The 25,260-nt window shown below is 58.9% G+C and overlaps 2 protein-coding genes across 9 annotated transcripts in view; one reads left to right on the top strand and one right to left on the bottom strand.

Moving 5' to 3' along the window:
- TMEM94 (transmembrane protein 94) overlaps positions 1 to 7,603 on the top strand; it is a 52,297-nt gene extending 44,694 nt beyond the window's left edge. For all 5 annotated transcript variants that reach the window (XM_080376436.1, XM_080376434.1, XM_080376435.1 and 2 more), the window contains 8 exons: positions 337 to 414; positions 821 to 906; positions 1,450 to 1,531; positions 1,854 to 2,008; positions 2,335 to 2,429; positions 3,600 to 3,693; positions 3,938 to 4,108; positions 4,956 to 7,603. In XM_080376436.1, the coding sequence (XP_080232562.1) occupies positions 337 to 414; positions 821 to 906; positions 1,450 to 1,531; positions 1,854 to 2,008; positions 2,335 to 2,429; positions 3,600 to 3,693; positions 3,938 to 4,108; positions 4,956 to 5,028 (834 nt within the window). In that variant the 3' untranslated portion in view covers positions 5,029 to 7,603. The remainder of the gene's footprint in view (positions 1 to 336; positions 415 to 820; positions 907 to 1,449; positions 1,532 to 1,853; positions 2,009 to 2,334; positions 2,430 to 3,599; positions 3,694 to 3,937; positions 4,109 to 4,955) is intronic.
- A 797-nt stretch (positions 7,604 to 8,400) lies between these two features.
- Positions 8,401 to 25,260, bottom strand: part of CASKIN2 (CASK interacting protein 2) — a 41,349-nt gene continuing 24,489 nt past the window's right edge. For 2 of the 4 annotated variants that reach the window (XM_080376389.1, XM_080376390.1), the window contains exons 3-21: positions 21,451 to 21,502; positions 19,450 to 19,547; positions 19,197 to 19,342; positions 18,958 to 19,053; positions 17,955 to 18,085; positions 17,626 to 17,734; positions 17,375 to 17,483; positions 16,967 to 17,061; positions 16,769 to 16,886; positions 16,351 to 16,533; positions 15,806 to 15,927; positions 15,242 to 15,323; positions 15,031 to 15,125; positions 14,706 to 14,816; positions 14,490 to 14,591; positions 14,120 to 14,258; positions 11,599 to 13,770; positions 11,154 to 11,475; positions 8,401 to 10,918 (exon numbers count right to left, since the gene is read on the bottom strand). In XM_080376389.1, the coding sequence (XP_080232515.1) occupies positions 10,822 to 10,918; positions 11,154 to 11,475; positions 11,599 to 13,770; positions 14,120 to 14,258; positions 14,490 to 14,591; positions 14,706 to 14,816; positions 15,031 to 15,125; positions 15,242 to 15,323; positions 15,806 to 15,927; positions 16,351 to 16,533; positions 16,769 to 16,886; positions 16,967 to 17,061; positions 17,375 to 17,483; positions 17,626 to 17,734; positions 17,955 to 18,085; positions 18,958 to 19,053; positions 19,197 to 19,342; positions 19,450 to 19,547; positions 21,451 to 21,502 (4,379 nt within the window). In that variant the 3' untranslated portion in view covers positions 8,401 to 10,821. The remainder of the gene's footprint in view (positions 10,919 to 11,153; positions 11,476 to 11,598; positions 13,771 to 14,119; positions 14,259 to 14,489; positions 14,592 to 14,705; positions 14,817 to 15,030; positions 15,126 to 15,241; positions 15,324 to 15,805; positions 15,928 to 16,350; positions 16,534 to 16,768; positions 16,887 to 16,966; positions 17,062 to 17,374; positions 17,484 to 17,625; positions 17,735 to 17,954; positions 18,086 to 18,957; positions 19,054 to 19,196; positions 19,343 to 19,449; positions 19,548 to 21,450; positions 21,503 to 25,260) is intronic. The other 2 variants (XM_080376391.1, XM_080376392.1) reach the window with 1 other exon arrangement.

The raw sequence follows: 25,260 nt of genomic DNA, 5'->3' as shown, positions 1-25,260 counted from the left end.
GGTACGGTTTGGGAATTGTGCCTTGCAGCAACAGAACATTAATATTGTTCAACTAAAAGTATAAACTTGCAGAGATCCCTAGCCAGACAACCATGCAGTGTTACCCCCCCCAAAAAAGCTAGGAGTTTTAAACAAACTTACTCCTTGCCTAAAATCTGCCTTTCCTCTACATCTAGAGAGGAGACCTTCCCCTTTTGCTTGACAGTGTGTCCAGATCCTCTCCCCTCCCACTTCCCCTGCAGCCCACATTTTCTGCCCCTGCCTGCCAATAATTGCTCTTGGCTGACAACTGCTCCCATCACAGCAAAGGCTCTGACGGCTTGCGCTTCCTTCCAGGCCAGGCATGCAACGTATGGGATCCGCAAGTGTTTCCTCTTCCTGCTGCAGTGCCAGTTGACCTTGGTTGTCATTCAGGTGAGTCCTGGCCTGGCTGGGGACAGCATTTAGCTCAGATAACAGGAGTACTAGTGGGCATATGGGTGGCTGCAGTGGGACAGCCACACGAGAGGGGAAAAGAACCTTCAGCCAAGTTTACACGGCATGTTTGGGGAAGTTACAGCTAGAGACTACGTGATCTCAGCCAGCATTGCCCCTTCAGCCAGACCCTCCTACAGAGGTTTCTTTTCAAACCGTTTTCTCCCCTGGAGAAAAGCATCCCCTGCAGCACCTGCCCCAGAAACCTGGAACATGTGGAGGGGCTCTGCAGTGGCAGCCTGGTTACCCAAAATGCCACTGTCCTCCCCCAAAACACTGGGATGAGCTGGCAATGAGACTGTCCTAGCACTGCTCACACTCTTCACTTTGCATTGTTCCTGTCCAGTTCCTCTCCTGCCTGGTGCAGCTGCCCCCCATCCTCAGTACTACAGACATCGTGTGGCTCTCCTGTTTCTGCTACCCACTGCTCAGGTGAGTCTGTGACAGGGTGCATCTCCTGCCTCCCACCCACAGGATCCACAGACCGGTCCCCCAGCCTCACTGTGTCCACATTAAAAGAAAGCCGACCACCCACAGCATGCTAAAAAGGCTGCAAGAGTTATTCCAAGCACCTGCTTGGATGAGGTGCTTAGAAACACAGATAGGAGCATTTGTGTACTGCTGTGTAGCCCTGCCTGCTGTCTGAGAGCTGCTGTTATCTTGTGGCTTGAACCTCCAGCTGAAAATCATCTTCTAATCCTGATACTGTTGCACTGGCTGGAGTGTGATGGAGAGCCTAGGGTGTGAGGCAGAGGCCAGGGCACCACAGGTGGGTTTTTCCCCCATCACACATTTGGGGTCATCTCTCTCCCAGTCTGCACCTTTTACAGCATATGCTTAAGGCAGTGGCCACGTAAGTGCCAATGCTCCAGGCAGTCTGAGGAGGTTATTTGGGTTTATATGTTAGAAACAGATGACAAAGCAATAGTTACAGTACCTGTACTTGTTACTGAGAGACAAACTTACCTTTTCCAGCATCTCACTCCTGGGCAAGCCTCCCCACAGCTCCATTATGACCATGGCAACAGGAAAAAACTTGACTTCCATTCCTAAGAAGGTGGGTGACCCCATCAGATTAAAATGATTCACACATTTTTCTCTTCTACTTTGTCCCAGCATTGATGCATTGCTGAGGCCCTGTGCCTTCCCAGCTCACTGGGTAAACTGATCCATGGCATGAGCCATGCTATCCAAAATCCTGACACGGACGGGAAGGGAATCCCTTAGTGCCAGCACGCCCACAGGGTTTATCTGCCGTGCAGAATCTCGTCTGTACAAAAGCTTGTCTTTTGCAGCCACTGGTTCCCTGATGGTTCATGCAGGGGAGGTTGGGCCGGTGACATGCTCGTTTCATCCTCCTGCCTCTCCCTTACTCACAGACTCAGCACTACTTCCTGTTCTGCTTCCTGCTGAAGTTCAGCCTGACCATCTGCTCCTGCCTCATCTGCTTCGGGTTCACACTGCACGAGTCCTGCAAAGAGGTGAATGCCACCAGGCTCAATCTCACAGCCTGCTCCTCCATCATGCTGCACAGGTGAGGAACTGAACCTGGCACACGCTCCCCCTCACCCTGCAGGGCCTGTTGCTCTTGCCCTTCCCAGGTAGGAGTGATTCCCCTCTAACAAGCTTCGGAGTCTGGCCACGATCCAGCTGTAACAGCTGGACAGAGGGCTGGATGCTCTCCCTATAGCCTCAGCAATTGCATCTTTGCTCACTGTTGCCTCCTGGCACTAGGACAGCCCAGCTCCAAGCTCACACTCAGCTCTGTCAGCTATCAGGGGAGGGCAGGGCCCTGGTGGGAACAGGTCAGGCAGTCAGCCCCCACTGCTGACTTCTTTCCTCTGTCCTCTTGTTCACTAGCAATGCTGATGGTGCTCCTGACTGGTTTGGGACATTTTCCAATGCTCTTCTTGTAGCTCAGAAGCTTACAGCTGGCCTGATTGTTTTACACACAGGTAAGCCCCTGTTCCCCACTCAGGGGGGGAAACTTGCGTTCTTTGCCTTTCTTTGCTCCCTGTTCCAGGGCACAAACCCCCTGGTAGAAGCAGATGCTGCAGTAGCCTCTCAGCACAGGCACAGAGCCCCTTGTCTTGGTAAACCTTACAGACAGCTGCCTTCAGGGCTGATTCTGCTTCCTACCAGCCTGGTGAATGGCTGATTCCCTTCCATTCTTACCTGAAGAGCAGCATCCCTCTTTGCCTTCTTGCAAATCACCTAGCAGCATCTTGCAGCTCTCCAAAAATATTTCCTGCTTCCAAAGTCCTTGTATACCTGCTACCATTTTGTAAAGCACCCCATTTCCTTCCCCCAGACAACACTGGTGCAGCTGTGACTCCCCTGGAGCTGGAAGTCATTTTAAACCCTCTGGAGGGGTGGGGAGCCCGCTCCTGGCTGTCCTTCATCGCCTGCACATGATTGCCTGGCAGAGTAGGCCCAGCTGCTCTCTGACAGCCTTAAAGGGTCTCTGCTCCCTTTCCCCTGTGTCGTGGGGTGCTGTGCCTTTTTTGGTTTGATTTCCTGGTGCCAGGCAGAGCATTGCGTTTTGAGACGTGCAGGGTGTCCAGGCCGACAGAAATGCTTCCTGGTCTGAGAGGCAGCCCTACTTCAGAGAGAGGCAGTGTGCCGTACTGTTTTACGTCCTTCAGACCACTGAGGCTAGGCAGGGATGCTGTTTGCCTGGCAGGTGGGAAACGCTGCTTTGAAGAGCCCAAGCAAAAGCCGGGCAAATGCTCTGTCCTGTGCAGGCAGCTCTGGGTCTCTGGCTGCGTATGTTTCTCTGGCTGGAGTTTTCCACCGGCGCAGGCCTGCAGTGACCCAGAGACAGGGGCACCCTCCACCCCGCTTCCTGATTCTGGTCCTAATGCCTGATCTGTTTTAGCTGTGAAACAACCTTTGGCGTCCCCACAGTGAGTAATCGTGTGCAGTACTACTGCTGCTCTCACCCACCCTGCATATCTGGGGACTCGGAATAATTGCTGTGGGGAGTCTGGTCTGAAAGGACCCTGAATGAAAGGTTGGTTTCAGGGACATAAACCCCATATCCCTTCGGATAGCTGTTGTTGTGTATCGTAAAGTGCTGGACGTGTGTGACGCTAAATAACCCCCTCTGCCATCTGTCCCCATAGTGTTCATATCCATCACCCATGTCCATCGCACCAAGCCCTTGTGGAAGAAGAGCCCCCTCTCCAACCGGTGGTGGACGCTCACTGTGGCTGTTGTGTGAGTATCCCCGAGCTGCGAGGAGGCCCTCCAGGCTGGAGGAGAGGCTCTAGACCTGCTCCAGCACCAGTTTTCTGGTGCTGAGGAAAATGACAGGGGGTGGCAAAAGTTCTCTGCTGCTGAATCGGTGAAGGGTCTCTGTTGTGAACACAGGAGTGTTACATCTGGGCCCGAACCCTGCTCTGCAGAGCCTGGGAAGCTTGTTGGCTCCGCTGAGATTTGCTGTGTCTGTTTATGATCTTAGATTGCTGGGGCAAGTGGCACAGACTGTGCTGGACCTGAAGCTCTGGGAAAACCTCAATTCTGCATTGACCTTTAGTGACGTTTCCATCTCCCCGGTCTCGTGGCTCCTGGGTTTTCTCTCCTTGGTCCTTGTGGTTATCATCAATGAGATTGTCAAGCTGCATGAAATCAGGTATGGGGGTGATAGGGAAGGTGGGGAGAAAGGGCGGGAGCCTCACTCCAGCCTGACTTGAGCGGCAGAAAAATGATGCACAGGGAACAGGGTGGGGAATAAAAAGGAAAAGATGATTGCATTGTGTAAATCACCTGGCTATTGTGTGCAAGCTCGTGTTCCACCTCTCAGGGAGGAAGTGCAGGGGAGGGAAGAGGGTCAGGGAAGGGCAGTGGCAGTGACTGGGAGCAGGAAGGGAGACCAAAATTTCTTTATCTCAAACCAATGAGAGGGAGACAGCCAAAGTCTATGAAATACCAGTATGGAATTGGAGAGGGCTGGTCTCTCCATCTCATCCCATGAGGACAGAGAGGCATTGAGTCACAGCAGGGGAAATACGTCTTCGCACAGTGCCTGGACTGTGGGACTCATTTTCACGGGAAGTGGCTGAAGCCAAGAATTAGTAGCGCAAAGCGACTGGCTGTTCTTCCTAGCGCAGGGAGCAGCCGGAGCTGGGAGTTAACACTAATGAGCATTGATTCAGGAAATGGGTTGGTGAGGAAAGCAGCAGGGATTACAGGGAACCCTGATGGGGACAGAGCTGCTGTCTCCGTTCCTGGGAAGAACTTCTGGACCTTTCTCTGCTGTGTCTGGTGGCCTTGGAGATGGGAGTTGGCTGGATGGGGCAGGACTTGGGGATGTGGGCTGCTCTCTGGATTCAGTTCCCCTCCCAGGGTACCACAGGGTCCAGGCCGGGGGCTTTCCTGTTTCTTGGGGCTGTGTGCAGCTCAGGAATCGCAGCGGGGCAGCCTTGCTTGCCTTTCATCCCTCCCCCTGCTGACTCTCTTCTTTCTTCTGCCTTCTGCAGGGTCCGGGTCCGTTACCAAAAGAGGCAGAAGTTGCAGTTTGAAACAAAGCTGGGAATGAATTCGCCATTTTAAACGCTCCCAGCTCAGGTTCCCTGGAGCCAGGGTCACACAGTCACATCCTGCACTGGGAGAGTGGCTGCACCAAAGGCTCGGGCAGTTTTCCCTCACACGTGCAAACCAAACAGCCTCCTTGCAAAACTACATCAGCACCTTCCAGGGGGCCCCAGGCAAGGCACTGCTAGCAGGATGCCCCCGCAGGTATGCAGCCCCTCCCCAGCCTGCCAGGGTACTCCCAAGGGGGCCTGCAAGCTCTCGTGGCTGTTCAGGCTGCTCTTTATTTATTTATTACTAGAGGTTTTTGTTATTATCATAGTGATGCTGAAATTAAGTGACTCCTTCCCTCTGTGTGAGCAGATGGGTTTCCTGGACCTGGCAGGAGTATCCGGGGCCAGCAAGGGAGACGCAGGGCTGCTGAAGCAAGAGATCTCTGTTGAAATCCGTTTTGTTTTTCCATCTCTGCCTGCTCTCCTGGATGATGTGTGTGCGTGCCTGTGCATGCCCCCGCCTCCCTCCCTGTCCCCGTGTCCTGGGGCAAAGGAGCCATCTCTCGTGCAGCTCCTGGAGCGCTGGGAGCCAGGTGAGGAGCGGAGCTCCCCCTCCGAGGGGACACCGGGAGGGCGCTGGCAGGGCGCCGGCCCGGCCTGCCCTCTAGCGTTGTTGCTGTGGCCCTGTGGCGGCTGTTGAGTGCTTCAAGAGAAGAAGGGTGAGACGGGGCTTTAAGAAAAGCTGTCTGCACTTGACCCTAGTGCTGTGGTGCAGAAGTTGTCAGGAGGGCAGCTCTGCCTGTCTGCAGGGAGCCAGCATGGCTCAGCTTCCTCCAGCTCTGTTGAACCAGCTCTTACCTGCTCTTAACAACCCCCAGAGAGGTTTGCAACTGTCCTCCTCGTTGCGATTCAAAATTGCCGTTCTGCTTCAGTAGAATGCCTGCTTCAGAGGGCCAGAGCTAGCGATAAAACCCGAGACCAGCCTGTCTGTCGTCCCAGGCAGGGTATCTGCGCTTGCAGCTGTGACTGCCAGAGAGCTGGTGGATGGTTCCTTTCCCAGTCCCAGGACTGGGTTGCAACAAGCACTTCTCTCCAAGGCACAGGGAAATCTCCCTTCGTCGTGTCTTTCTGTGACAGTGTTTGGAAGTCTCTCCCCCGTCCTGCTGCCCTCATGTCTGTTCCCTTTTTTTTTTTCTGGAGCTCTCTTCTTCATTTGACTGGGGGAGACCTTCCCCCGAGGGCTGCTGCAAACCACGGTTTGCTGCAATGTGGCACACATGCTTTTGGGCTCTGAACAGACCCCAGCTGTACTGGGAACACTGGTGCTGTTGTGGGCTGGCAGTCAGGGGCCACACAGGAGCACAGAGCTTGGCTACTGAAATATTTGCAGCTCACAGAGATGTTGACTCCCTTCCTAGTTCTGAAAACTGGCTAAAGCTGGTAAATTCTGGCACTGTTTTTGCTCCCAATACTCACGCTAATTCAGTACACGGCTGTACCGCTTTGGTACCCGAGACTAACGAACGGCTGCTAGTCCTTCCCTGGCAGGCAGGGAGCTGGCTGGGAACCTCCAGGCTCTGCCCTGCTGCTCCACCGTGTCTTCCTTACATTTCAGCATAACCAGAGAGCGCACGCAGTGCTGCATGTCTCTAAGCAATACACTTCTCCCTGCCGCGGGGCTGGTAGGAGAGCAGAGCGGGGGTACGGCCGGTGTCCGAGCTCTGGGGACAGAGGGAGGCTGCTGGAGGGGGCGGCTGGGGGTGCTCAGAGGCCTGGACCCCGTTCCCACAGCTGGAGAGCGGGTGTTTAGATTCCAGGCTGCTGGTAGGGTTGCATGGGATCGGGGAGCCAGCAGCTCACTGGGGGAGCGCAGGGCTGCTCCTGCAGTGCGGCAGGACCCGGCCACTCCGGCTGGCAGAGCGCGTCCGCTCGCTTGGCCGGCCAGGCTGACCTCTGTGTCGCGCCTCTCGGGCCTGCAGGGCTGCCTGGCTCAGCGGGAACCAGCTGCGTCCTTCCCAGTCTCACTGAATTCACAAAACGCCAGCTCCAGCTCTCTTACCCCTGGCACTTGAGGAATCGGCTTTTCTTCCTGGTGCCAGGGTCAGCAGGCCGGTGGGATAGGGTCTGCTCCGCGGCCCAGCGGAGCTGGAGTCGGAGGCTGCACGTGCTGCTCACTGCTGTTCCTGCAGAGCAACCTTCCCCCCCAGCCCTTAGCTCTTGCCCTGTGCCACTAACTGTTGCAGGTGACAAAAGGCAGCAGATAACCAGGGCTTCCTGCTGGCCACACCTTCCCCTAGAGGAGGCACCTCCCAAGGTTTCTCCTCTGGGTGATCATCCGTGTTTATTTTCCTGCACCCTCCTTCACCTGCTAGACTTGGAGGGAGCCAAGGCATATGAATGGAGCCTTCTGGAGGGTCTTGCCAATGCCACCCTCCCCTCAGCCACCGAGGTATCCGAGGGTCAGGGTGCGCAGCTTCACAAAGAAATTTCCTACATCAAGATGTTTTTAAATGGTGTATATTTTATATTAAATTTTTTGGGATGTATGTAAAAAATATTTGATTTGTATTAAAAGTTGTAAATTGTATTAAAAAAAAAAGAAACCAACCCAGACCCACATGCATCCAGTGTATGAACGGCAATAAATGATTGTCTTGGATGACACACCCAGTGAGAGTGCGAGGGAGTTTGCACCCAGCAATGCAAGGAGGCAAAACTGTGTGTGGCTGCTCGGGTCCCGGGGTCAGAGCTCCCTGGCTCCCCTCTCGTAGGGACACAGCTGCTCCTGGGACCCGATCCTGGCACTTTTCCCCCACTTTGTGCTCAGCTTTGGGCAGACCTGCCCAGCTCTGAACGCCTTTTCCCACAGAGCAGCCGTCCGCTTACCTTGGAATCTCCCGGATGCCGGGCACGGCACGCACGGGTGTTCCCGGTGCCGCCGCGGCCGCGGCTGGTTTGAAGCCCTCTGGATGGAAGGTCAGGGGCGAGCTGGAGCAGGCGCCGCAAGTGCTGGAAAAAGGAGCGTGGCGAGACGAGGAGGCCTGGCTTCTTGTGAGCGAAGCAGGACCCTGCGTCACTGCGGCCGCACCTGTCACCGGGGAGGCCACGGAGTGCTTTGCCTGGCGGGCAGGGGTAGCTGAGGCTTCGGACATGCCCAAAGCTGGGCAGTGGGGCACTGGAAGGCACTGGAAGGCTCTCCCCACGTCACTGCCACGGTGGTGAGACTCATATTGAACAGCAGCCTCGCTGGAGGCCGCAGCAGGACTCTTACCGGGGGAGATCATCTGAGGAAACCCAGATGTTACGCACTCGAGGGGTAGGATAAAGCTGATCCTCGATGAACTTCAGAGTAGGAGACAAGCTTGTGCGGTTTGACACGAAGGACACAACTAGGCAAAACTATCAAAAGGGTAAAATATGCCCCACTGTTTAATAGAATTTAGTCTTAATGGATGTTAGTGGAAAACGAAACACATGATTAACACAAACAGAGCAGATGGTTTAAAATCTGTTGTCAGTCTGGTGATTACATGGGCTATTTTTTCCCCTCACTGTCTTGCTGCACGGAGCAGGTGCAGCTGGGGTCAGTTAGTCCCAGTTGCATTGTACATAACTTACACACCATACAGTAGCTTCAAAATAGAGATCTAGAGCTTAAAAAATAGGCATTCTTCTGCAAAATCAAATGTTTAATTCCCTTATTGACAACGAGAGCAGCATGGTGCTGCCCTCAGGTGGCTCAGACAGCGACAGCTCCACCCCAGTGTCCTCTTATCCCTGACCCTAGAGTACAAGACTTGCAGTTCTGGTTAGTAAATATATATAATAAATCACATTTAAAATATATACATTGGCCTTTAAAAAAAAAACAAAAACAAAACCAACACATTTACAGTTTGTCAACATTGGGAAGAAAACCCACAACTGGGCTCGTCCCAGGTTGACTCGTGAGAGTAAAAATCGGTTTTAAAAGGTTTCTGCAAACCTTTTGATAAAGTGCCACTGGTTGTAGCTATTTAAAAACAATCGGGTCCATGACGTAGCACTTGCCTGTCAGACATGGTCATTTAAATACACGCGATGTGATAGATAAATCAGAGCAACCAACAAGCCAGGAGAGAGGTGTCAACCACCTCACGCTAGCCTCAAGTCCCAGCCAACGATACAACTTATTATTTTTTTTTTTTAGGGCTTTTTTTATCTTTGCTTTTCAGCCTAGGAGCCAGGCTGGCACCTCCCGTCCGGCCGGCCCATGGCACAACTGCTGCTCGTGAGCGGAGACCCCGGACCGCGCAGGCGGGCTCTGCTCACAGGGGCTGCTCCCGCTGCGTGCAAGGGGACGAGGGGCTCCGAACAGGCCCAGTCAGTCGCAAACCCCCAGGACTGGGAAGCAGCTGCCTCTTCAGCCACCTTCTCCCTTGCCAGTTTGGTTTTGCATTGATAATTTTTTGAAAGGGAGGGGGGGAGATATGTGGATTGTTTTACCTCTGTCTGGAATTTTTGTAGCAAATGGCACTTTAGTACAATCTTCGGTTCCCTTCTGGTGCTCCGATGCTTTCATTTGCTTGGCATGCCGAGCGCAAGCCAAGTTTGGGGCTCTTGGACATATTTAGACATGCACTACTAAACAGATCCTGCTAGAGAAATCTGTCTTCAAGCTATGCAGCCGTTCCTACCACTTGGATGTGATGAGCTGTCGCTGCTGTTCCCCTACTGCAGCCACGGGGCTGTGACCGCATCCAGCCCCAACGCACGGGAGCTGCTGCGGCGCAGAATTCACCCAGTGCACGCGGGGTCACCTCTCCCGCTGCCTCCCAGCGCCGCAAGAAGCATCTCGCAGAGTCCCGCAGGCTGCCACTGTCCAACGCTCGCAGCGGGGTTTGTGCCAGCAGCTCCCCGCAGGGAGCAGGAGGGGGAAAAGGGACTCTCATCTCCCCCAAAAAGGGAGAGAGGAGGAAAATCAAAGAAAAAATATGCACTAACCACGCTGCTCCTTCACCCTGGAGGCACCAGGGTGGCGGTTTGCGGAGGCACGGTGTCGGCAGAGGGCAGCCGGTGTTTAGCAGCACGATGCAGCCAGCCTGGCGCTGCCATCACCCTCCTCCTCGCTCTGGAAGGGGCAGGTAGAGCTCCACGGCCGGCAGTGCCATGGCAGAGCATCCGCTGCTTCGCATCCTGCCAGCCCCATCTCGAGGGGTCGGGGGGGTCCCACCGCAGGGATTTCAATCCACTCGGATTACACGCTGCCTGACACTGATGCAGTTGGAAAAGCAACCAATAAAGCAGAAAGGTTCCTTCTCGCTCTGCAAGCTGCCAAATTGCGACAAGCCCTGTCTTCTTTTAGCTGCTGTCGGGCCTTGCTGGGGCTCAGTAAATAGCCAGCTCGGTGGCGGCTGCCCGGGGAGGTCTCTCCTTTGACACATTGTTGGCAGGGGATAAATAATAGAGGCAGGACTCAGCAATGCAGCGGGGAAAGAGAAAGGTCCCTTGTGGAGGCTCCTCAGCTCTGTGCAAGGGAGCGAGGGCTTCTCCCTGGCCTCCAGGACCGCCCGTGCAGCCCCTCTGGGCTCTCCTGCTGCCAGTCTGGTGGGAAACGCCTGACCCCCTCGGAAACCAGCCCGTGGCCGTGCTGGCACGTGTGATCTGGAGCCAGGGGCGAGCCAGGAGGGGCGGCTGCGTTCCCAGCCGCAGTGCAAAGTGTGGGGAGGGAGGTGGCTGGTGAGACCTGGAGGCACCGCGCGGTGCTGGACCCACTTGCCCCCTGTCACGGGGGGCACTGGTGGAGCAGCCGGAGGCGGGGAGGGGAAGGAGGGAGCAAGCCTCAGTCCAGCATCGCGTCCAGCTGGTCGGCCAGGTCATCGAACATGTTGCTGATGTCTTCCAGGATGTTCTTGGCCGAGTGCACGGCCCCGGGGTGGCTGGGGAGGAAAGGGAAGAGTCAAAACGCCACCCGAGGGCTTCAGGCGCTGGGGGGGTTGGGCTGGCCAGGCTGGACCCCGGAGCTCAGCACGCAGCTGAGCTGGAGCACGTGTGCCCTGCTGCGGCACCCGCGTGTGCCTGTGCACAGCCCTTCACCCGCCCTCGCTGGGAGCTTCCCAATCCCACCCGAGGGGCCCAGCCCCAGCGCTCCCCTCGCCCCCAGCGCTGCCTCACCTCTCTGCCTCCTCCGCTGTGATGATCTTCTTCTCGGCCGCCTGCAGCGCGGCAGCCAGGGTGCAGTTGGTCTGCTCCAGCCGCTGCTGGGCCAGCGCGGCCCCCGGGGCAGCGGCCAAAGGCTTCGGGGACACCTTGCTGCCTGCCTCCAGCGCCAGCGAGCCAGGAGCGGCCAGGGACCCCACCACATCTGGCACTGCCTCGGTGGCCGCCCAGGGAGCAACAGTGTGGCGGGAGGGCTGCAGGACCTGCTGGTAGATGGTCTTGGGCCCGGAGAAGACTAGCTTGGTGGATGCCACGGAGGTGTGCTTGGTGGGGACGTCTGCAAAGGAGGGGGACTTGTGGCACACGGTGGCACACATCGTCCTCACACCTCCCACGCTAACCCGGGAGGGAGCCTCAGGCCCCACCACCGCCTCAGGGACACCCCCACGAGCTCACTTACCTGGAGCAGGTGTCCTCACTATGGCAGTGCCGAGCAGCTCCACGGGGCTGGGGGCCTTGGTGGGGCTCGGTGCCTTCTTGATCCCCTTCTCCAGTGATAAGATGCTTTTCTCTATCTCGGCAATCCTGAACTCTACGCTGTCATCATCGAAGGCATCGCCGGCCAGCCCAGCCTGTGATGCCGGTGCCGGCACAGCGGGGCCCGCGATGCTCACTGCTTGGGCCTGGGCATACTGGGGCGCAGGGCTGGCGCCCGCCTCCGCCTGCCCCGCCATGCTGAACGCCTTCAGCACCGCCTGCAGCGGCTCCCGCTCCCTGAAGCGGGGCCGGCGCTTCACCGTGTCCGACTCGGTGAGGTTGAACTCCAGCACAGGCGGCTCCTTGGCGGCAGCGGGCGGCACCGGCTCCTTCCCAGCAGGACAGGGGGATTCCACCACCTGGGAACCGGGCTCTGTTTCTGGCGCAGCCGCGTCAGCCTTGGGGTGCCCGGTGGGCTTTGGTCGCTGTTTGATGGTTAAGTTGCCTTCTTCTGCAAAGGGGATGCACTCGCTGGAGCTGTTCTGGGAGGATGAGGAGGAGACCCCTGGCTTAGCCTCCTCCTCTGTGTCCGAGCAGGCATCCTCCCGCCCGCCCTGCGCAGCCACCTCTGTCATGGGAGCGCTGGGCTCACTGAACGTCCGTCTCCGTGGCTTGCTGCTCTCAAAGGGGTCCCTGCCGGTGTCGGAAAGTGTGGCGCTGCTGCTGTCACTGCCATTGTAGGACTCATTGTTCACATCTGCCCTGGGGAGACAGTCCTGAGCCACGTGCAGCGGTTTTGGGGCCAGAAGGGGCTTGGGTGGACTCGGCCCCGGTGTCCCCTCCAGCGCAGCTGCCAGGCCCTTCACTGTCCTGCTGTGGCCGGTGTCACCGGGGCTGGCAGCCGCGTCAGTCACGTCCTGGGGGGCTGCAGGCTGCCGCTCGGGGTCAGGGGGCTGCTCGTTGTCTGCCTCGGCAGCCAGGGTGCTGGAGACAGAGCTGAGGCGCTTGGGAGGTGGCGGCGGAGGCCCCTTGCGCTTGGCCCGGATGGCGAAGGACTGGCTGCGGGTCACCTTGGCGTCCGTCTGCAGAGCGGCTCGCGGCATCTGGCTCCGGCCCGGCCGCCGCGTCAGGGTGGCGTAGGAGCCCAGGGTGCTGGTGGGTGCCCCCTCCTCCTCCTCGTGCTCCCCATCTGACAGCGCGTAGCGGTTCAGGCTGTGCGAACGCTTCTTGTACTTGAAGCCTTCGCCCCCACCATGCTGCTCCCCGGGCTGCCAGGTGCCCGGGGCTGCCCCAGCCGCGGGTGGCAAAGCAGGCGGCTCTGCGGGGCCGACCTGGCTGTGCAGGTAGGAGAAGGCTTTTTGAGCCAATGTCTGCAGGCTGCTCTTCTGTCCGGAGGAGACAGGGGGGTACGCGTGTGCCAGGGTCTTGGGCTGCTCCGCTCCCAGGAGGGAAGGGACCGTCGGGGATTTCAAGGAGACGTGTGGGTACATAAAGACGTATGGGGCCGTCGCCTTGCTGGGGGTCTGGGGAGGGGTACAGGGGGTGACTGCTGGTGTCCCAGCACCTTTCTGAGCCACCGGCCGGGTGTACTGATCCGTGCCTTCAGGCAGGTTCCTCTCCTTGAGAGGGCTGCCCCCGCTGCCGTTGGCATAGCCATTCAGCCCCTCGGGGGAGACGAGCTTCCCGTAGGGCTCGGGACTGGGCCGTCCCGGCAGGCCGGCCGTGCTCTCCTTGCTGCGGGGCGGTGCGCAGGACTGCCCGCTGCTGCTGCTGCTCTCCCCGCTGCCCAGGCTCTCCTGCGAGGGGCTGGAGAGGTGCCGGGACAGCACGTTATCCTGCGAGTGCCCTGAGCCCCGGGATCGCACCCCGATGCTCTCCTGGCTCCGTGACATCCCCTGGCTGCTCTTGATGCCGAGCGTCTCGTGGCAGCTGTTGGACATGGCTGTCTGCAGCTCATAGCTGAGCTCACTGTCCTGGAAGGTCGTCATTTTGGGGGTGTGTGGGGACTGGCACTCCCCGTTCTCCAGTGACTCGATGGTGACGACGTCCAGGGCACCTGGGACTTTGTGTCTTGCCAGAGTTGCTTCTGCTTGGTTGAGGCTTTTGCGGAGGTCTCTGAGCTTCTTGACAGCCAACATGATCTTCTTCTGGTGGCCTGTTGGGAAGGTTGCAACAGGAAAGGGGCATTAGGTCAGCTCCATCCCCCAAGACCTTTGTTTCCTGGCCAAGAAGAGTTACAGTTACGTCACCACCCGGGGCGCTGGGGCAAAGGCCTCCAGATTATCCAAACCCTGCCTGTGCGAGGAGACAAACTACGGCCAGCGTCCACCTGGCTCGGCCTAGATCCAGCCTGCCAAGGGGATTCCTTAGGGACAGTCATGAACTGCCCTTTCCAGGTGCTCGGGACATGCCTGCCCCTCCCCGCCCGAGGGAGAACCAGCGTGGGGACCTGGGTGGGAAACTTGGCTGCCCTGGGCCACCCCAGCACGGCGGCAGGGACTCACCCAGCTTGTTGATGCCGATCTCTTGCAGATCCTCCCACGTCAGGTCTGTCACGATGGTGATGGAGTCATAGCCGTTGTTCACCAGTTTTTTGTGGTACTGAGGCAACCCGATGGCGCTGAGCCAGTCCATCAGGTCAGCCTGCAAAGAGCATGCAGATGCTGTCAGGAGCATCGAGGCACGGGCAGCACCTCCATCCATCCCCTCCCTGCCCCCAGCCAGGACACTGCCATGTTTAGGGTCTCTCTGCACCAACGCGGGCTGTTGCAGTGTGTATTTATGTACAGACCCCACTCCTGCCCTCTCCTGGGCTAAGACAGCTCTGAGAAAAGACCTGAGGAAAAGAGGGCGCCGGGCAAGAGCCAGACTCACCGGGATGTAGTTGGGCAGCCACTCAGCGATGCTGAGCTGCCCGATCTCGGTGGAGATCTTCTTCCTGTGGCCCGGCTTGGTCACACCGATGGCTGTCAGATCCTAACGTGAGCAGAGCGGGGCTGTGGCCAGCAGTGGTGGGCAGCGTGGGGCAGGGGGAACCGGCTGCCAGCAGCTCAGGGGGTGCTGGCCGAGGTGGGGGAGGACCTGCCTTACCTCTGGGGTCATGCGGCTGATGGTGGGGACGTCGTAGCCAGCGTTGAGGAAATTGGCTGTGTACGACTCTAGCTGGAACTCACTGAGCCAGTTGTAAATGGCTTCTGCATCCTGGGGAGAGGACGGGGCAAAGAGCAGCCTGTGACGATGGCCGCAGGACCTGGCTGCTCCAGGCAAGCGACGGGATCTTCTTAGGCAAGAACCCTCTGTCCCCGGTGTCCTCAAGACCCAGTCCCCTGTATCCCCAGTGCAGTGAGAGCTGGGCCGAGAGCCCCAGATGTGGCCCTCTCACCTGGCACACCCGGTTCCCAGTTGGCCCAGTTACCTTCCCCTCAAGGAGCTGCTCAGGCCGCAGGAACTGGTGGGAGAAGACCCTGTCTCCAGGGGGGCAGCTGCCTGGGGTCTGCTGGCTCTGTGGCCCTGACAGAGAGGAGAGAGGACAGCCGTCACGGGGTGGTGTCACTGAGCAGTGAGCAGCCCCCATGGCTGGGGGGACAGCTGTCCCCAGGGCCCCATGGAGGTGGGACATCCCTCACCTGCTGTGGAGGTCAACTGCCCATTGCGCGGCTCCGATCCCAGAAGGTGTTGCTGGAGGTCGTCACCAGTGGAGGCCAGCGGCTGGGGGAGAAGAGGAGTGGGTGGAGGAAGGACCCCGCTCCAGAGACATGCCCTGTTGCACCCCAGGAGCAGAGCAGGGGGGTCCCACATTGGGCTGCCAGGCACAGCTTCACCCAGTGAAGGGCTGGCCCCTGGCAAGAGACCTGGGCAGGATTTGGCCCTTTTTCTCCTCTCAGATGACACAGGGTGTGGTGGAGATGCTGGTGCGGTACCAAACCACACAAACTCCACCACCGCTCCAGCTCTACCCAAAAAGGCCAGTCGTGCTGCAGGGCAGCTGGGGACCCCCCAGGAACATTTTCCTGCTGAGTCCTGGCAGCAAATAGGTGCCTGGTGGAGGATGCTCAGCTCCTGCAGCCCCTCCTTTGCTGGGAGGTGCAGGGGGGGACAGGGAAGATGCTGGCGCTCCATCTGCAGCCTGAGCCAGCCTGGGGCAGCATCCCGGGGGGAGCATCCCGGGGGGAGCAGGGGCTGGTGCCTACCCTGGCATTCTCGATGAGGATGCTGGTGCTCTGCCCGTTGGTGCCCTCGGTGCTCTGGCCGCTGCCAGCACTGCGGATGCTGCCGATGCTGCCCTCGCTGCCCACGCTGTTCCTGTCTCCTGCTGCTTGGGGCAGGTGGGGGAGGGCCGTCAGTAGCGCCCCAGGATCAGGGCTGACACAGGACACAAAGGTCCCCGGCAGGGACCCATGTGCCAACACAGTGATGCCAGTGACAAACAGCCTCCCGCGAGATCCCTCTGGCCACAGATGACGCACCGGTCCCTCCCGCCTCCCGGCGCACACACTGGGCTGGCAAGGGACACGCGAAGGGGACACGGGACACGGCCTGACTGAGGACACAGGGAGGGAAGGGGCTGCTCTACGGGCTCCCCTAAACTCCCTTTTCCTGCGCCTGCTCCTTCTTGCCTGGCTGTTTCCCCAGTGGGAGGTGGAGGGAGAGTCTCCCCCTGCGTCCCCCTGCGCGGGCAGGGCTGGGCACAGGGGAAGGCCCCCAGCCCCTCTCCCTCCCCAGCTGCACCCCTGACCTGAGCTGTCAGGGCCTGGGCCCGTCCGGGTTGGGGTGAGGTGGCCATAGGCCGCTGGGACGCTTGGGGCTGCCTGGTGAGGACACTCGTCGGGGAGGTGCTGCAGCCCGCCGGGGGGGGCCGGAAGGGCCCCGGGGGGACCCTGGCGCTGGTGTGTGGGTGCCAGGCGGGGGACAACCGTGCCTGTATTCAAAGACAAAACACGCGTGGTCAGAGCTTGTGTAGGAGGGCAGAGGGGACAGCTGAGCCTAAACCCCCAAGTTACCACCCCACCAACGGCACAACCCCTGTGCCCACCCGAGTCCTTCTCCCCCCTAGCTAGCCGGGCTCCGGGGACCTGTCCTACGGGAGGTGCTGGGAAGGTCAGGGTGGTTTCACACAGGGGACAGTCCCCAGCTTGCCCAGGGCAGCCACTGACCTGTTCGCTTGCTGATGACTTCGGCGATGGAGGGGGGAAAGTACCCAACGCGATCGGTGCCTTTCTGAGCATCGTGGATGTGCCCCTTCCACCGCCCGTCCGGATGCTGCTCCAGGACCTGCCGTGGGGCGAGAGGGACAGGGTTGGTACCTGGGGCCATGGCAGGGCAGGGGGACAGGGAGCAGGGAGCAGCCTCACCGTGATGACGTCTCCTGCCCGGACATTGAGAGCAGTCGGGTCGTGGAGGTTCCAAAAATCCTTCAAAGCTCGGACCTTCAGGATTCCTGATGCCTCTGAAGACAAGGGACAGAGGGAAGAAAGAAGGTACCAGAGTGCAGGGAGGAAAAAGAGTGGTTCAGGGAAGGTAGAGAGAGAAAACAAGAGTGAGGAGAGGGGAAAGAAGACATTAATACTGCAGGAAGGATGGATGCCCTCCCTGGGCATCGCCCACATGGAGGATGGGGGCACATATGACACAGGGCTGGGATGCTGATGCTCACAGCCAGGCTGGTTTAGGCTGCTCGGCAGGAGCATTGGGAGCCTCAGGCAGGTCCCAGGGGGAAGAAGCCCCTCGCAGTGCCCGGCCGTGTGCCGACCCCACCTCACCTCTCAGCAGCTGCTTGATATCCTTGCTGGCGTGTGAGGTGGTGAACTGGTTCACGATATCCAGTGCCGTCTGGTTGTAGGTGTTCCTGATGTTCACGTCGACACCGCCCTGCGCAGGAGGGGACGTGGTCAGGGCCAGACCCCACACCTGCCACTGGACCCATGGGAGACAGAGGGACTGAGGGGAAGGGGGCGGTGGCTGACCCCCGGGGGCTTGTCTCCCCATGCAGCCCTGTCCCCACTGCACCCACCTCCAGCAGCAACCGCACCACCTCCGTTTTGCCATAGAGCGCAGCCTCGTGCAGGGCTGTGCCCGTCTTTGTCTGCTTGTTGATCTCGATCCCGGCCTTCAGCAGCTGCCTGGTAGGAAGGAAGGAGAGGCATGAATGGCAGGACACAGATGTCCGGGCCGGGCGATCGGCTGCTCTGCAATGGGAAGGGGACAACCCCTTGCACCGCTGAGGCTTTGGGGATGAGGGACTGAAGCCTGCAGCAGGGAGATGGGTCTGGGGGGAAGGGGGACTGAAGCCATGATGGGTTTTTCTGGGATAGGGCAGTGCCACAGGCCGGCAGGGGTTACCTGATGATCTCCTTGTGCCCGTTCTTGGCTGCCAGGTGCAGCGGGGTGGTGTAATTGGGGTCGGTGGCATCCTTGGACTGTCCCTCCAGGAGGGCAACGCACAGATGGCTGTTCAGCAGCAGCTGGGCCACCTGCATGGGGCACAGGGGTGGGCAGCAGGGTGCAGGTACCCTCGCCTGCACCCTCCCAGCATAGGGCTGGCCCTCTGCTCCCCATCCTGCTGCTCCCATCCATCCACAGCCCCAGGGCTCAGCTGGAGCTGGCTGGTGCTTGGCAGGGCCACACTGTCACAAGGGGCCATAAAAGGTCACAACAGCCAGAAATAGTCTTCCCATAATCAGGCTTTTCAGACCAAGCCCTAAAAAGCTGCAGTCTCTCCAAGCCCAAAGCGACTCTCAGCATCTCAGGGCAGCCCAGAGGCACAGAGGAGTTATTTTTACTGCCCTGTTTATAGCTGCAGACATTATAGATACTCCAAAAATGGAAGTAGCCCCCTGGTCCCCTCCCCGGCGGGGCATGGGACAGTCTGGCTGGCCACACTCCAGCCCAGCTCGGTGGCGTGGTGCTGGCTGGGCTGGGGTCTCCCAGAGCGTGGAGCAGCCCTGTCCCCATAAGCCGTGCCGGGGACTCGAGCAGCTGAGCGGGCTGGGTGCTCAGGGCTTGCAGGGATTAGCCAGCTCAGCCTATCTGTGCTTAAACGGGAGCAAAGCTGGGGTGGGCCGGGGGAGGCTGCAGGGAACCGGGAGAGAGGGCTCCTGTCTTCTCTCCCAGCCCGACACTGCCCTGCCGCAAGGTCAGGAGCAAAACTTGCAGCTCCCAGGTTCAGGATTTGGCCTTGCCCGGCCACAGAAGGAGGCAGATGCTGTCTGCTGGGCTCCGAGGCTCATGGCAGAGGGAGACTGGGCATGGCCAGACCCAGCACTTCGCTCCAGGAGGAGCCAGCTGGCTCCAGAGCCGCCCCCGGCAAAGTGCCCGGTGCCGGGGAGAGCCCCGCAGCACTCACCTTCAGCCGCCCGAACTCGCAGGCCAGGTCCAGGGGGGTTTTCTTTGCCTTGTTGATGAGGCAGGGGTTGGACTGGTGCTGGAGCAGCATCTCTGACTGCGGGGGAACAATGTGGTGCAGGGGCTCAGCATCATTTCGTACTCCTGCCTCCCTCCTGCCCAGCACGATGGGGTTGCCCCGCTCTGTGCACCCCCAGAGAGACCCAGGGTGGGGGGGTGTGTGGCTGGGCTGTCACTTACCACCTCATAGTGGCCATACTGTGCCGAGAGGTGCAGCGGGATCTGCCCGTCCAGCGAGGCCATGTTGACGGAGGCGGCAGCACGCAGCAGCACCCGCACCGGCTCCACACGCCCCTGCCAGGCTGCATAGTGCAGGGGCCGCATCCCTGCAGGGGAACAGGGCTCAGCAGGTCTGGATGCGGCCCCCAGCCTCTCCCAGAGGGCTGAGCTGACTGCCGAAGGCACGGGGCTGTGCCGGGGGATCACCCCTTACCGTTGCTGTCCTTGATGTCAACGGTGGCCTGTGCCTCCAGCAGCAGCGAGATGAGGTCCAGGCTGCCGCCCAGGGCTGCGTGGTGCAGTGCTGAGAACCTGTGACACAAGGCAGGGCTCAGCGCAGTCCCAGTCCCTGCCACGCTGTCCCTACAGCCCCCGCCTGCACAGCGACACGAGCCAAGGGCTGGGATCATCCCCCGCTGTTTGTGGCTACATCCCTCCTGATACCCTGCTCCCAGTGCCTCAGTTTCCCTGTAGCAAAGCACAAATAAATCCCTCCCCGCTGTCTGTGCCCCACAGCTCAGTGAGGGATGCAGGGACCCTGTGCCCCCCCTCCCCAGGTGAGGTCCCTCATCCCCCTGCCCTGTGCAGGGGGCAAGCAGGCGGGTTGGAGGGATGCATCTCCCCTCTCTGTGGTGCAGCCAGGCAGCCCAAAGCTGCGCTGCTCAGAGCATCCAGCAAACACACTGGCCCAGTGGCTACTCCTGGCCTCTCCACCAGCTGCCCCCTCCCTATGCCAGCAGGGATGCCGGGAGCCCACGGCACAGCGTGGGAGGCTGCCGGTAATGAAAGAGCTCTGTGTCTCGGGGCTGTGAAAGGGGCCTGTCTGCCCGGTGCTGTCACGTGAAGGGCCATGGCCGAGCGAGGGGTCCCCATGCCACTGGGGATTAGCCCGTGTGCTGCTCCAGGGGGCGTGGGGGGCTCCAGACAGCGCAGGCCGGGGCTCCAATGGGCTTGGCATCATCCCAGCTCTGTGCCAGGGACGCAGCTCAGCCAGCACGGCTCTCCTCCCGATGCACAGTCCCAGAGTACCCCCAAATCCCTGTGCAGAGTCTCCGGCTGTTGCAGAAGGTACAAAATCCCCCCCGAAGCCAACTCTGCCGGGATTCCTGCAGGGCCGGCTCTGCCTGGAGGCAGCTGCACAAACCCACCCACACCCACCCTGTCATCTCCAAGCTGCGAGCAAGGCGATGCCGAGGTCACTGCCAGCGGCACCACTCTCCCAGGAGGGCGCAAGCTGCCGTCCCCATGCATGGGTCTCACCTTCCTGCCATCCCCTTCCCACACCCCGTGAAACCCAACGCGCTGCCTGCGCTGTCAATACCCCGTGTGCAGCCCTCTGATGGGGAACGGACCCTTTACCCTTGCTCCCATCAGCAGCCCTCCTGGAGCTGCCCCAGCACAAGCCCTGTGCCTTATCAGAATCAGATCATTGCTTCTATTATTACATTTTTTTTCTATTAAGCTCCATCTGCACAGTATTATTTTAAGACAGAGCCATTCTGCTCATTTTCAACCCCCCGCTGGCCTGTTAAGACTCATCATGGACACCTCCTCCTACAGAGTCCTCGAAAAGAAAACATGTAGAAATTAGGTACAACAACAGTACATAAAACAACGCTAATAACTCACAGGTCAGAGCTAATTCAATAAGAATAACATGCTTATTTATTTTATGGGCTTTTGTGGTTTCTTTAACTCTCAGTACCCAGCTTATTAAATGCTTGAATTTTGGAAGAGATGAGCTACACAAATATGCTGTGGTCACTTGGCAACCTCATCTTTTCTTTCTCTAACCCCCCCAAACAATGGGATTTTGCTCTTGGGATATTAAACACAGGCACAAGCACGTGCAGGCGCCAGGGCTGGCTGGGTGCTTCTCCGTGCTTCAACCAGCACTCAGGGCACGGGACATTGGCTGGACACACCGTGATCCCTTTTCACCCCCAGCCCTGAAGAGCGGGACGCAGAAGAGCTTTACGAAGGGTTTTGCAGGACGGACTGAGCACAGCCCTCAGCTCAGACCCAGGCAGGCACCGGGTCTGCCTCTGCAGGGCTTGCCCTGGCTTCGGGATGCTGTTGTGTTCTGTGGGGCTCAGCAGCTACCCTCAAAAGCTTTACGATACCCAAAACTGCAGAACCAAATGGGTATCAGGGAGAGCAAGCCCACCCATGCCGGCGGCAGCAGCACCTAGCACCCTGCCAGAGGAGCACTCACCCATCGGCATCTTGGTAGTTCACATTCAGGCGCTTGGCAGATCCCAGGAGCTCTGCAGACAGAAGAGGCGAAGGTCAGAGCAGGAGGCAGAGCCCCGCACGGCCCCCAGGACCCTGCAGGAGCCCCGTCCCGCAGCCAGACAGACCTCCCAGCGCACAGAACAGCGCCTGACCCATCTCGGCGTCCTCTCCTCTCCCTCACTCCACGTTCACCTCCACAATCCCTCAACAGGCTGACCCAGCTCAAGCTCAGACCCTTTCCTTCCTCTGTCTCTCCTGCCCCATCTCTGTATGCCCCTGGGATGGGTCGGATCCTGCAGCTCCTGTCACCCTGGCTTGGTGGGGCAGTGCTTCCCTCCCCTTTATAGGCAGTGACACCCCAAAACTGCTGAGTGGGGCCATTTTGCCCCCCACTCGCTCCCTGTGCCCATCGCTGCTGCTGAGGCCTGGCCCACAGACCACATGGTTGGCATTTTTACGGCTGGAGCAGAGGCTGAATGAGCTGTGAATGCAAGGATTGTGCCACCTCGGACATCCCCATCCCTCCCTCCCTCCCCTTCGGGGACCACTGAGCAGTGGAGGATGCTCACCCCACCCTCGGCACAGCCTCACGCACGCCCCCAGCTCCCCACTCCTTCCCGCAATTAATTCGAATGAATTCCTTCCTCCCACACAGAGAGGACATTTTATTCTTCACTGAGGGGTTGAGAACGGATTAACATCTCTGGAATTCATCCGCCAAGTCAAAAGAGAAAGAAAGGGGAAGGTATGTAGGGGGCAAGAAATGCCACCACTCCTCCTCTGCCTTTCCAGGCAGTCCCATCATCGAGCCGGGGAGGATTAAATGCTTTGAAAGGTTTCTGTGCTGTTTCCTATGGAAAAATCAAAGTCCAAGAGCCAGGCTTCCAGTCCAGGGTGAAAGAGCTGCTCAAACCCCACTGAAACATGGCGGGGGGTCCTGGGGAAGAAGCCCCCACCCTCACAGCCAGGCAGATCTCTGGGGCCACAGCTCCCTCTCCTCCTTCATATCCCTCTCTTCCTCCTCTCCCAGGGTCCCTGCCCACCTCACACGGCAGATCCCACCCAAAGCCATGCTCTGCTGCATGGTCCCTCTGCCCGAGAGCTGAAGAGAGGGGTTGCTCATTCATCATGCAAATGGATAATTAAAGGAAACCAAGGAATGGTGTGTTCACTACTGCAATTTACAGTGTTTTGTAAACAGCCTAATTAACACAAAATGGGCTTGGAGTGGCTGCTGGTGAAGGACTCGTGACTCCTTGCTGCAGCTGAGGGGATCGCCCTAATTACCTCTTCCAGGAGCTGCTCCGCCTCAGAGCAGTACCAAGCAGCTCTGCCAACCCAAAAGCCCTTCCTGAAGGAACTGGCTCCCAAAGCCATCCCTCAGAGCTCCCACTTTCCCCCCCCAGCCCCATATTGCCTGAGAACCCAGGATCCAGAGTCTCCATCAAGGACAAAACACTTCACTCTGCCACAGCAGCCAGAAAAAAAACCCCAAACATTTCACTTGTAAACTGGCCGCTTCTGATCCGAGTCACAGAGTGACCATAACCACTGAGCCCTGCGGTGCCACTCTCAGGATCGCACTTGGGCGTATGGCAGAGCCAGGAACAGGGTCAGCTATGGTGGGCAAAGGCCTCATCCTGCCCCCCGAAAAGTCTTGGGATGGGTCCTGCAAGCAGGGAGCAGGAAGGGCTGGGAAGCGTTCACTGCTGGGGGATTTCCAAAAGACACAATCAAGATAAAATTAAAAATAAACAAAGGGTTCCACTAAGTCATAGGCAATGCCCATGAAGCCATCACCTCTTGCTCCCGGATCCCCCAGCCCCCTGCCTTTTAATTACGGTTTATAAATAGGTATTTTTAAAGGATGCTCTTTGTGGCGGGAACCGAAGGCCAGTGTGGGTTTGCTCCCATCGGCTGCAGCTGAAAATTGCCGCAGGTGTTTGCTGCTGAGAAAAGGTAGGAAGGAGGAGGAAGGGTCCTTACCACAGTAGGAGGACCAGAGCCTGAACCGTGTCAGCCAGGAAGGTGATGCTGGGAAGAGACAGGCTGGACGGAGATGTCCACTGAGCATCTCATCCAAAATAGGCAGATACATCCCACAGTCCCCAGGGGCTGGTCTTGGGAGTTGAGCAATGCCCGCTGCTTGGACAGGGAGAGCTCACCCCAGAATCCCACCCCTGATTCCCTCCTACAAGGGGACAGGGCTGGCCAGTGGGATCCAGTAAGCAGGTCTGGGATACAGCAGGTGTTCCTGCCCGCTCCCTGGCCCCAGGAGGCAGCTGTCAGCATCTGCACAGCAAAATGCCCATGCCTTTGCTCCTCTCCCTGAGCAACATTCCTCAAATTAGTTCCCTGCTCTGGCAGCCCAACAAGGTCAGGAGATGGGGCAGGACCACACGGACATGGTGTGGGTGGCTGGGAAAACAGCAGGTCCCAAAAAGCGGAGCCAGGAGCAGTATCCCCTTTGGGGATCTTCCCGAAAGTGAATGCAGCAACATTTGTATCCACCTTAGGCAGGAAGGGAAAGAGTTCATCCCTGGTCTGTAGCCGGGTAAATCACTGCCGAGAGAGCTGGAGGGTTTGCAGCCAGGCTGGAAGGTGAAGCATGGCTAGAAAAGGGGCCAGGCATCCTGGCGTGGCGAGCACAAAGGCATGAGCCAAGAGGAGTGGAAAACAGAGCACAGCCAGGCAGCCGGGACCCCTTTGCCAGCACCATCCTGCTGCACACCTGCACCGTACAGCACTCGAGGCCAGAAAAGCAACGCCAAAGGCAGCCCTGCCTCAGTGGGGAGCCAGCACTGGGATGGGGTGAAACAGTGGAGCAGCACAAGGGCTGCCAAGGGGGTGCCACCAACCCCTGTCATGGTCCTGAGGATGCAGTGACAGGAAGGCAGATGATGGGATGCTTCCCTGCATCCCTCTTCCTCCTTCCATCCATATGCTCCTTTTGACTGATTCCCCTGCTTTCCTCCCCATTTCTTCAGCTCCTTCTCTCCCTGTCAGTGCCCTAGCAACTTCAGGCTCCCCAGTCTTTCCCACCAGATGTTTTGGGGCTTGGCAGGGGCCAGGCCAAGCCATTTCCAATCCCACAGCTCTCCCAGACCAGCTGGTTTGGAGATGTGGCTCTGGTCAGGAGACTGCAGAGCTGGCCTGGGAGAGGGCTGTGGGATCAGGGCTAATCCAGCCGCAACACTGGGCTGGGGTGGCCAGACCCTTCTCAGCCACATCATCACCTCCTTTGGGTTTGCATGGGATCACCCGTGGGCCTGATCCACACCCCCTGCTCCCTGCCAGGAGCACACTCACATTCTGGGAAGATGAACCCAGAAAAATATGGACCCAGCACCGAAACATAAGCCCTGAAGGAGATATTTCCAGGGGAAAACCCAGCTTGGTGCACTCCAAGGGTTAACTCCAGCTGCGGGTTCCCCCTGCTCAGCCCCACTCCCCAACACAACACCTCCAAGGGGTCCAGCCGGACCCAACCTTGCCCCGTTCCCCGTCTCCAGCGCATTCGCCTGCGCCTGCCCGGGCAGGATGAGGCTCGGCAGCGGGGCTGGGGCTGAGCGAGGCCTCGAGGGAGCCAGAGAGCTTCTGTGCAGCGCCTGGCTGCCAAGCGGCAGGCAGGAAGCACCTCCGGAACGCTCCGGCAAATTGCTTACAAATGTAGGGCCTGCTTGCTCCGCCAGACACCGGCCATGGCAAAGGCAGCACGGCCGCTCGCTCGGCCGCTCGCTCGTCACATGGGGCTGAGACCCCTGTCCGCAGCACGCTCTGGCTCCGGCCC

Source organism: Falco punctatus (genome assembly GCF_963210335.1).
Source record: "Falco punctatus genome assembly, chromosome: 1".
In the NCBI taxonomy this organism is placed as follows: Eukaryota; Metazoa; Chordata; class Aves; order Falconiformes; family Falconidae; genus Falco; species Falco punctatus.
This window is presented reverse-complemented; position numbering and strand designations above follow the sequence as displayed.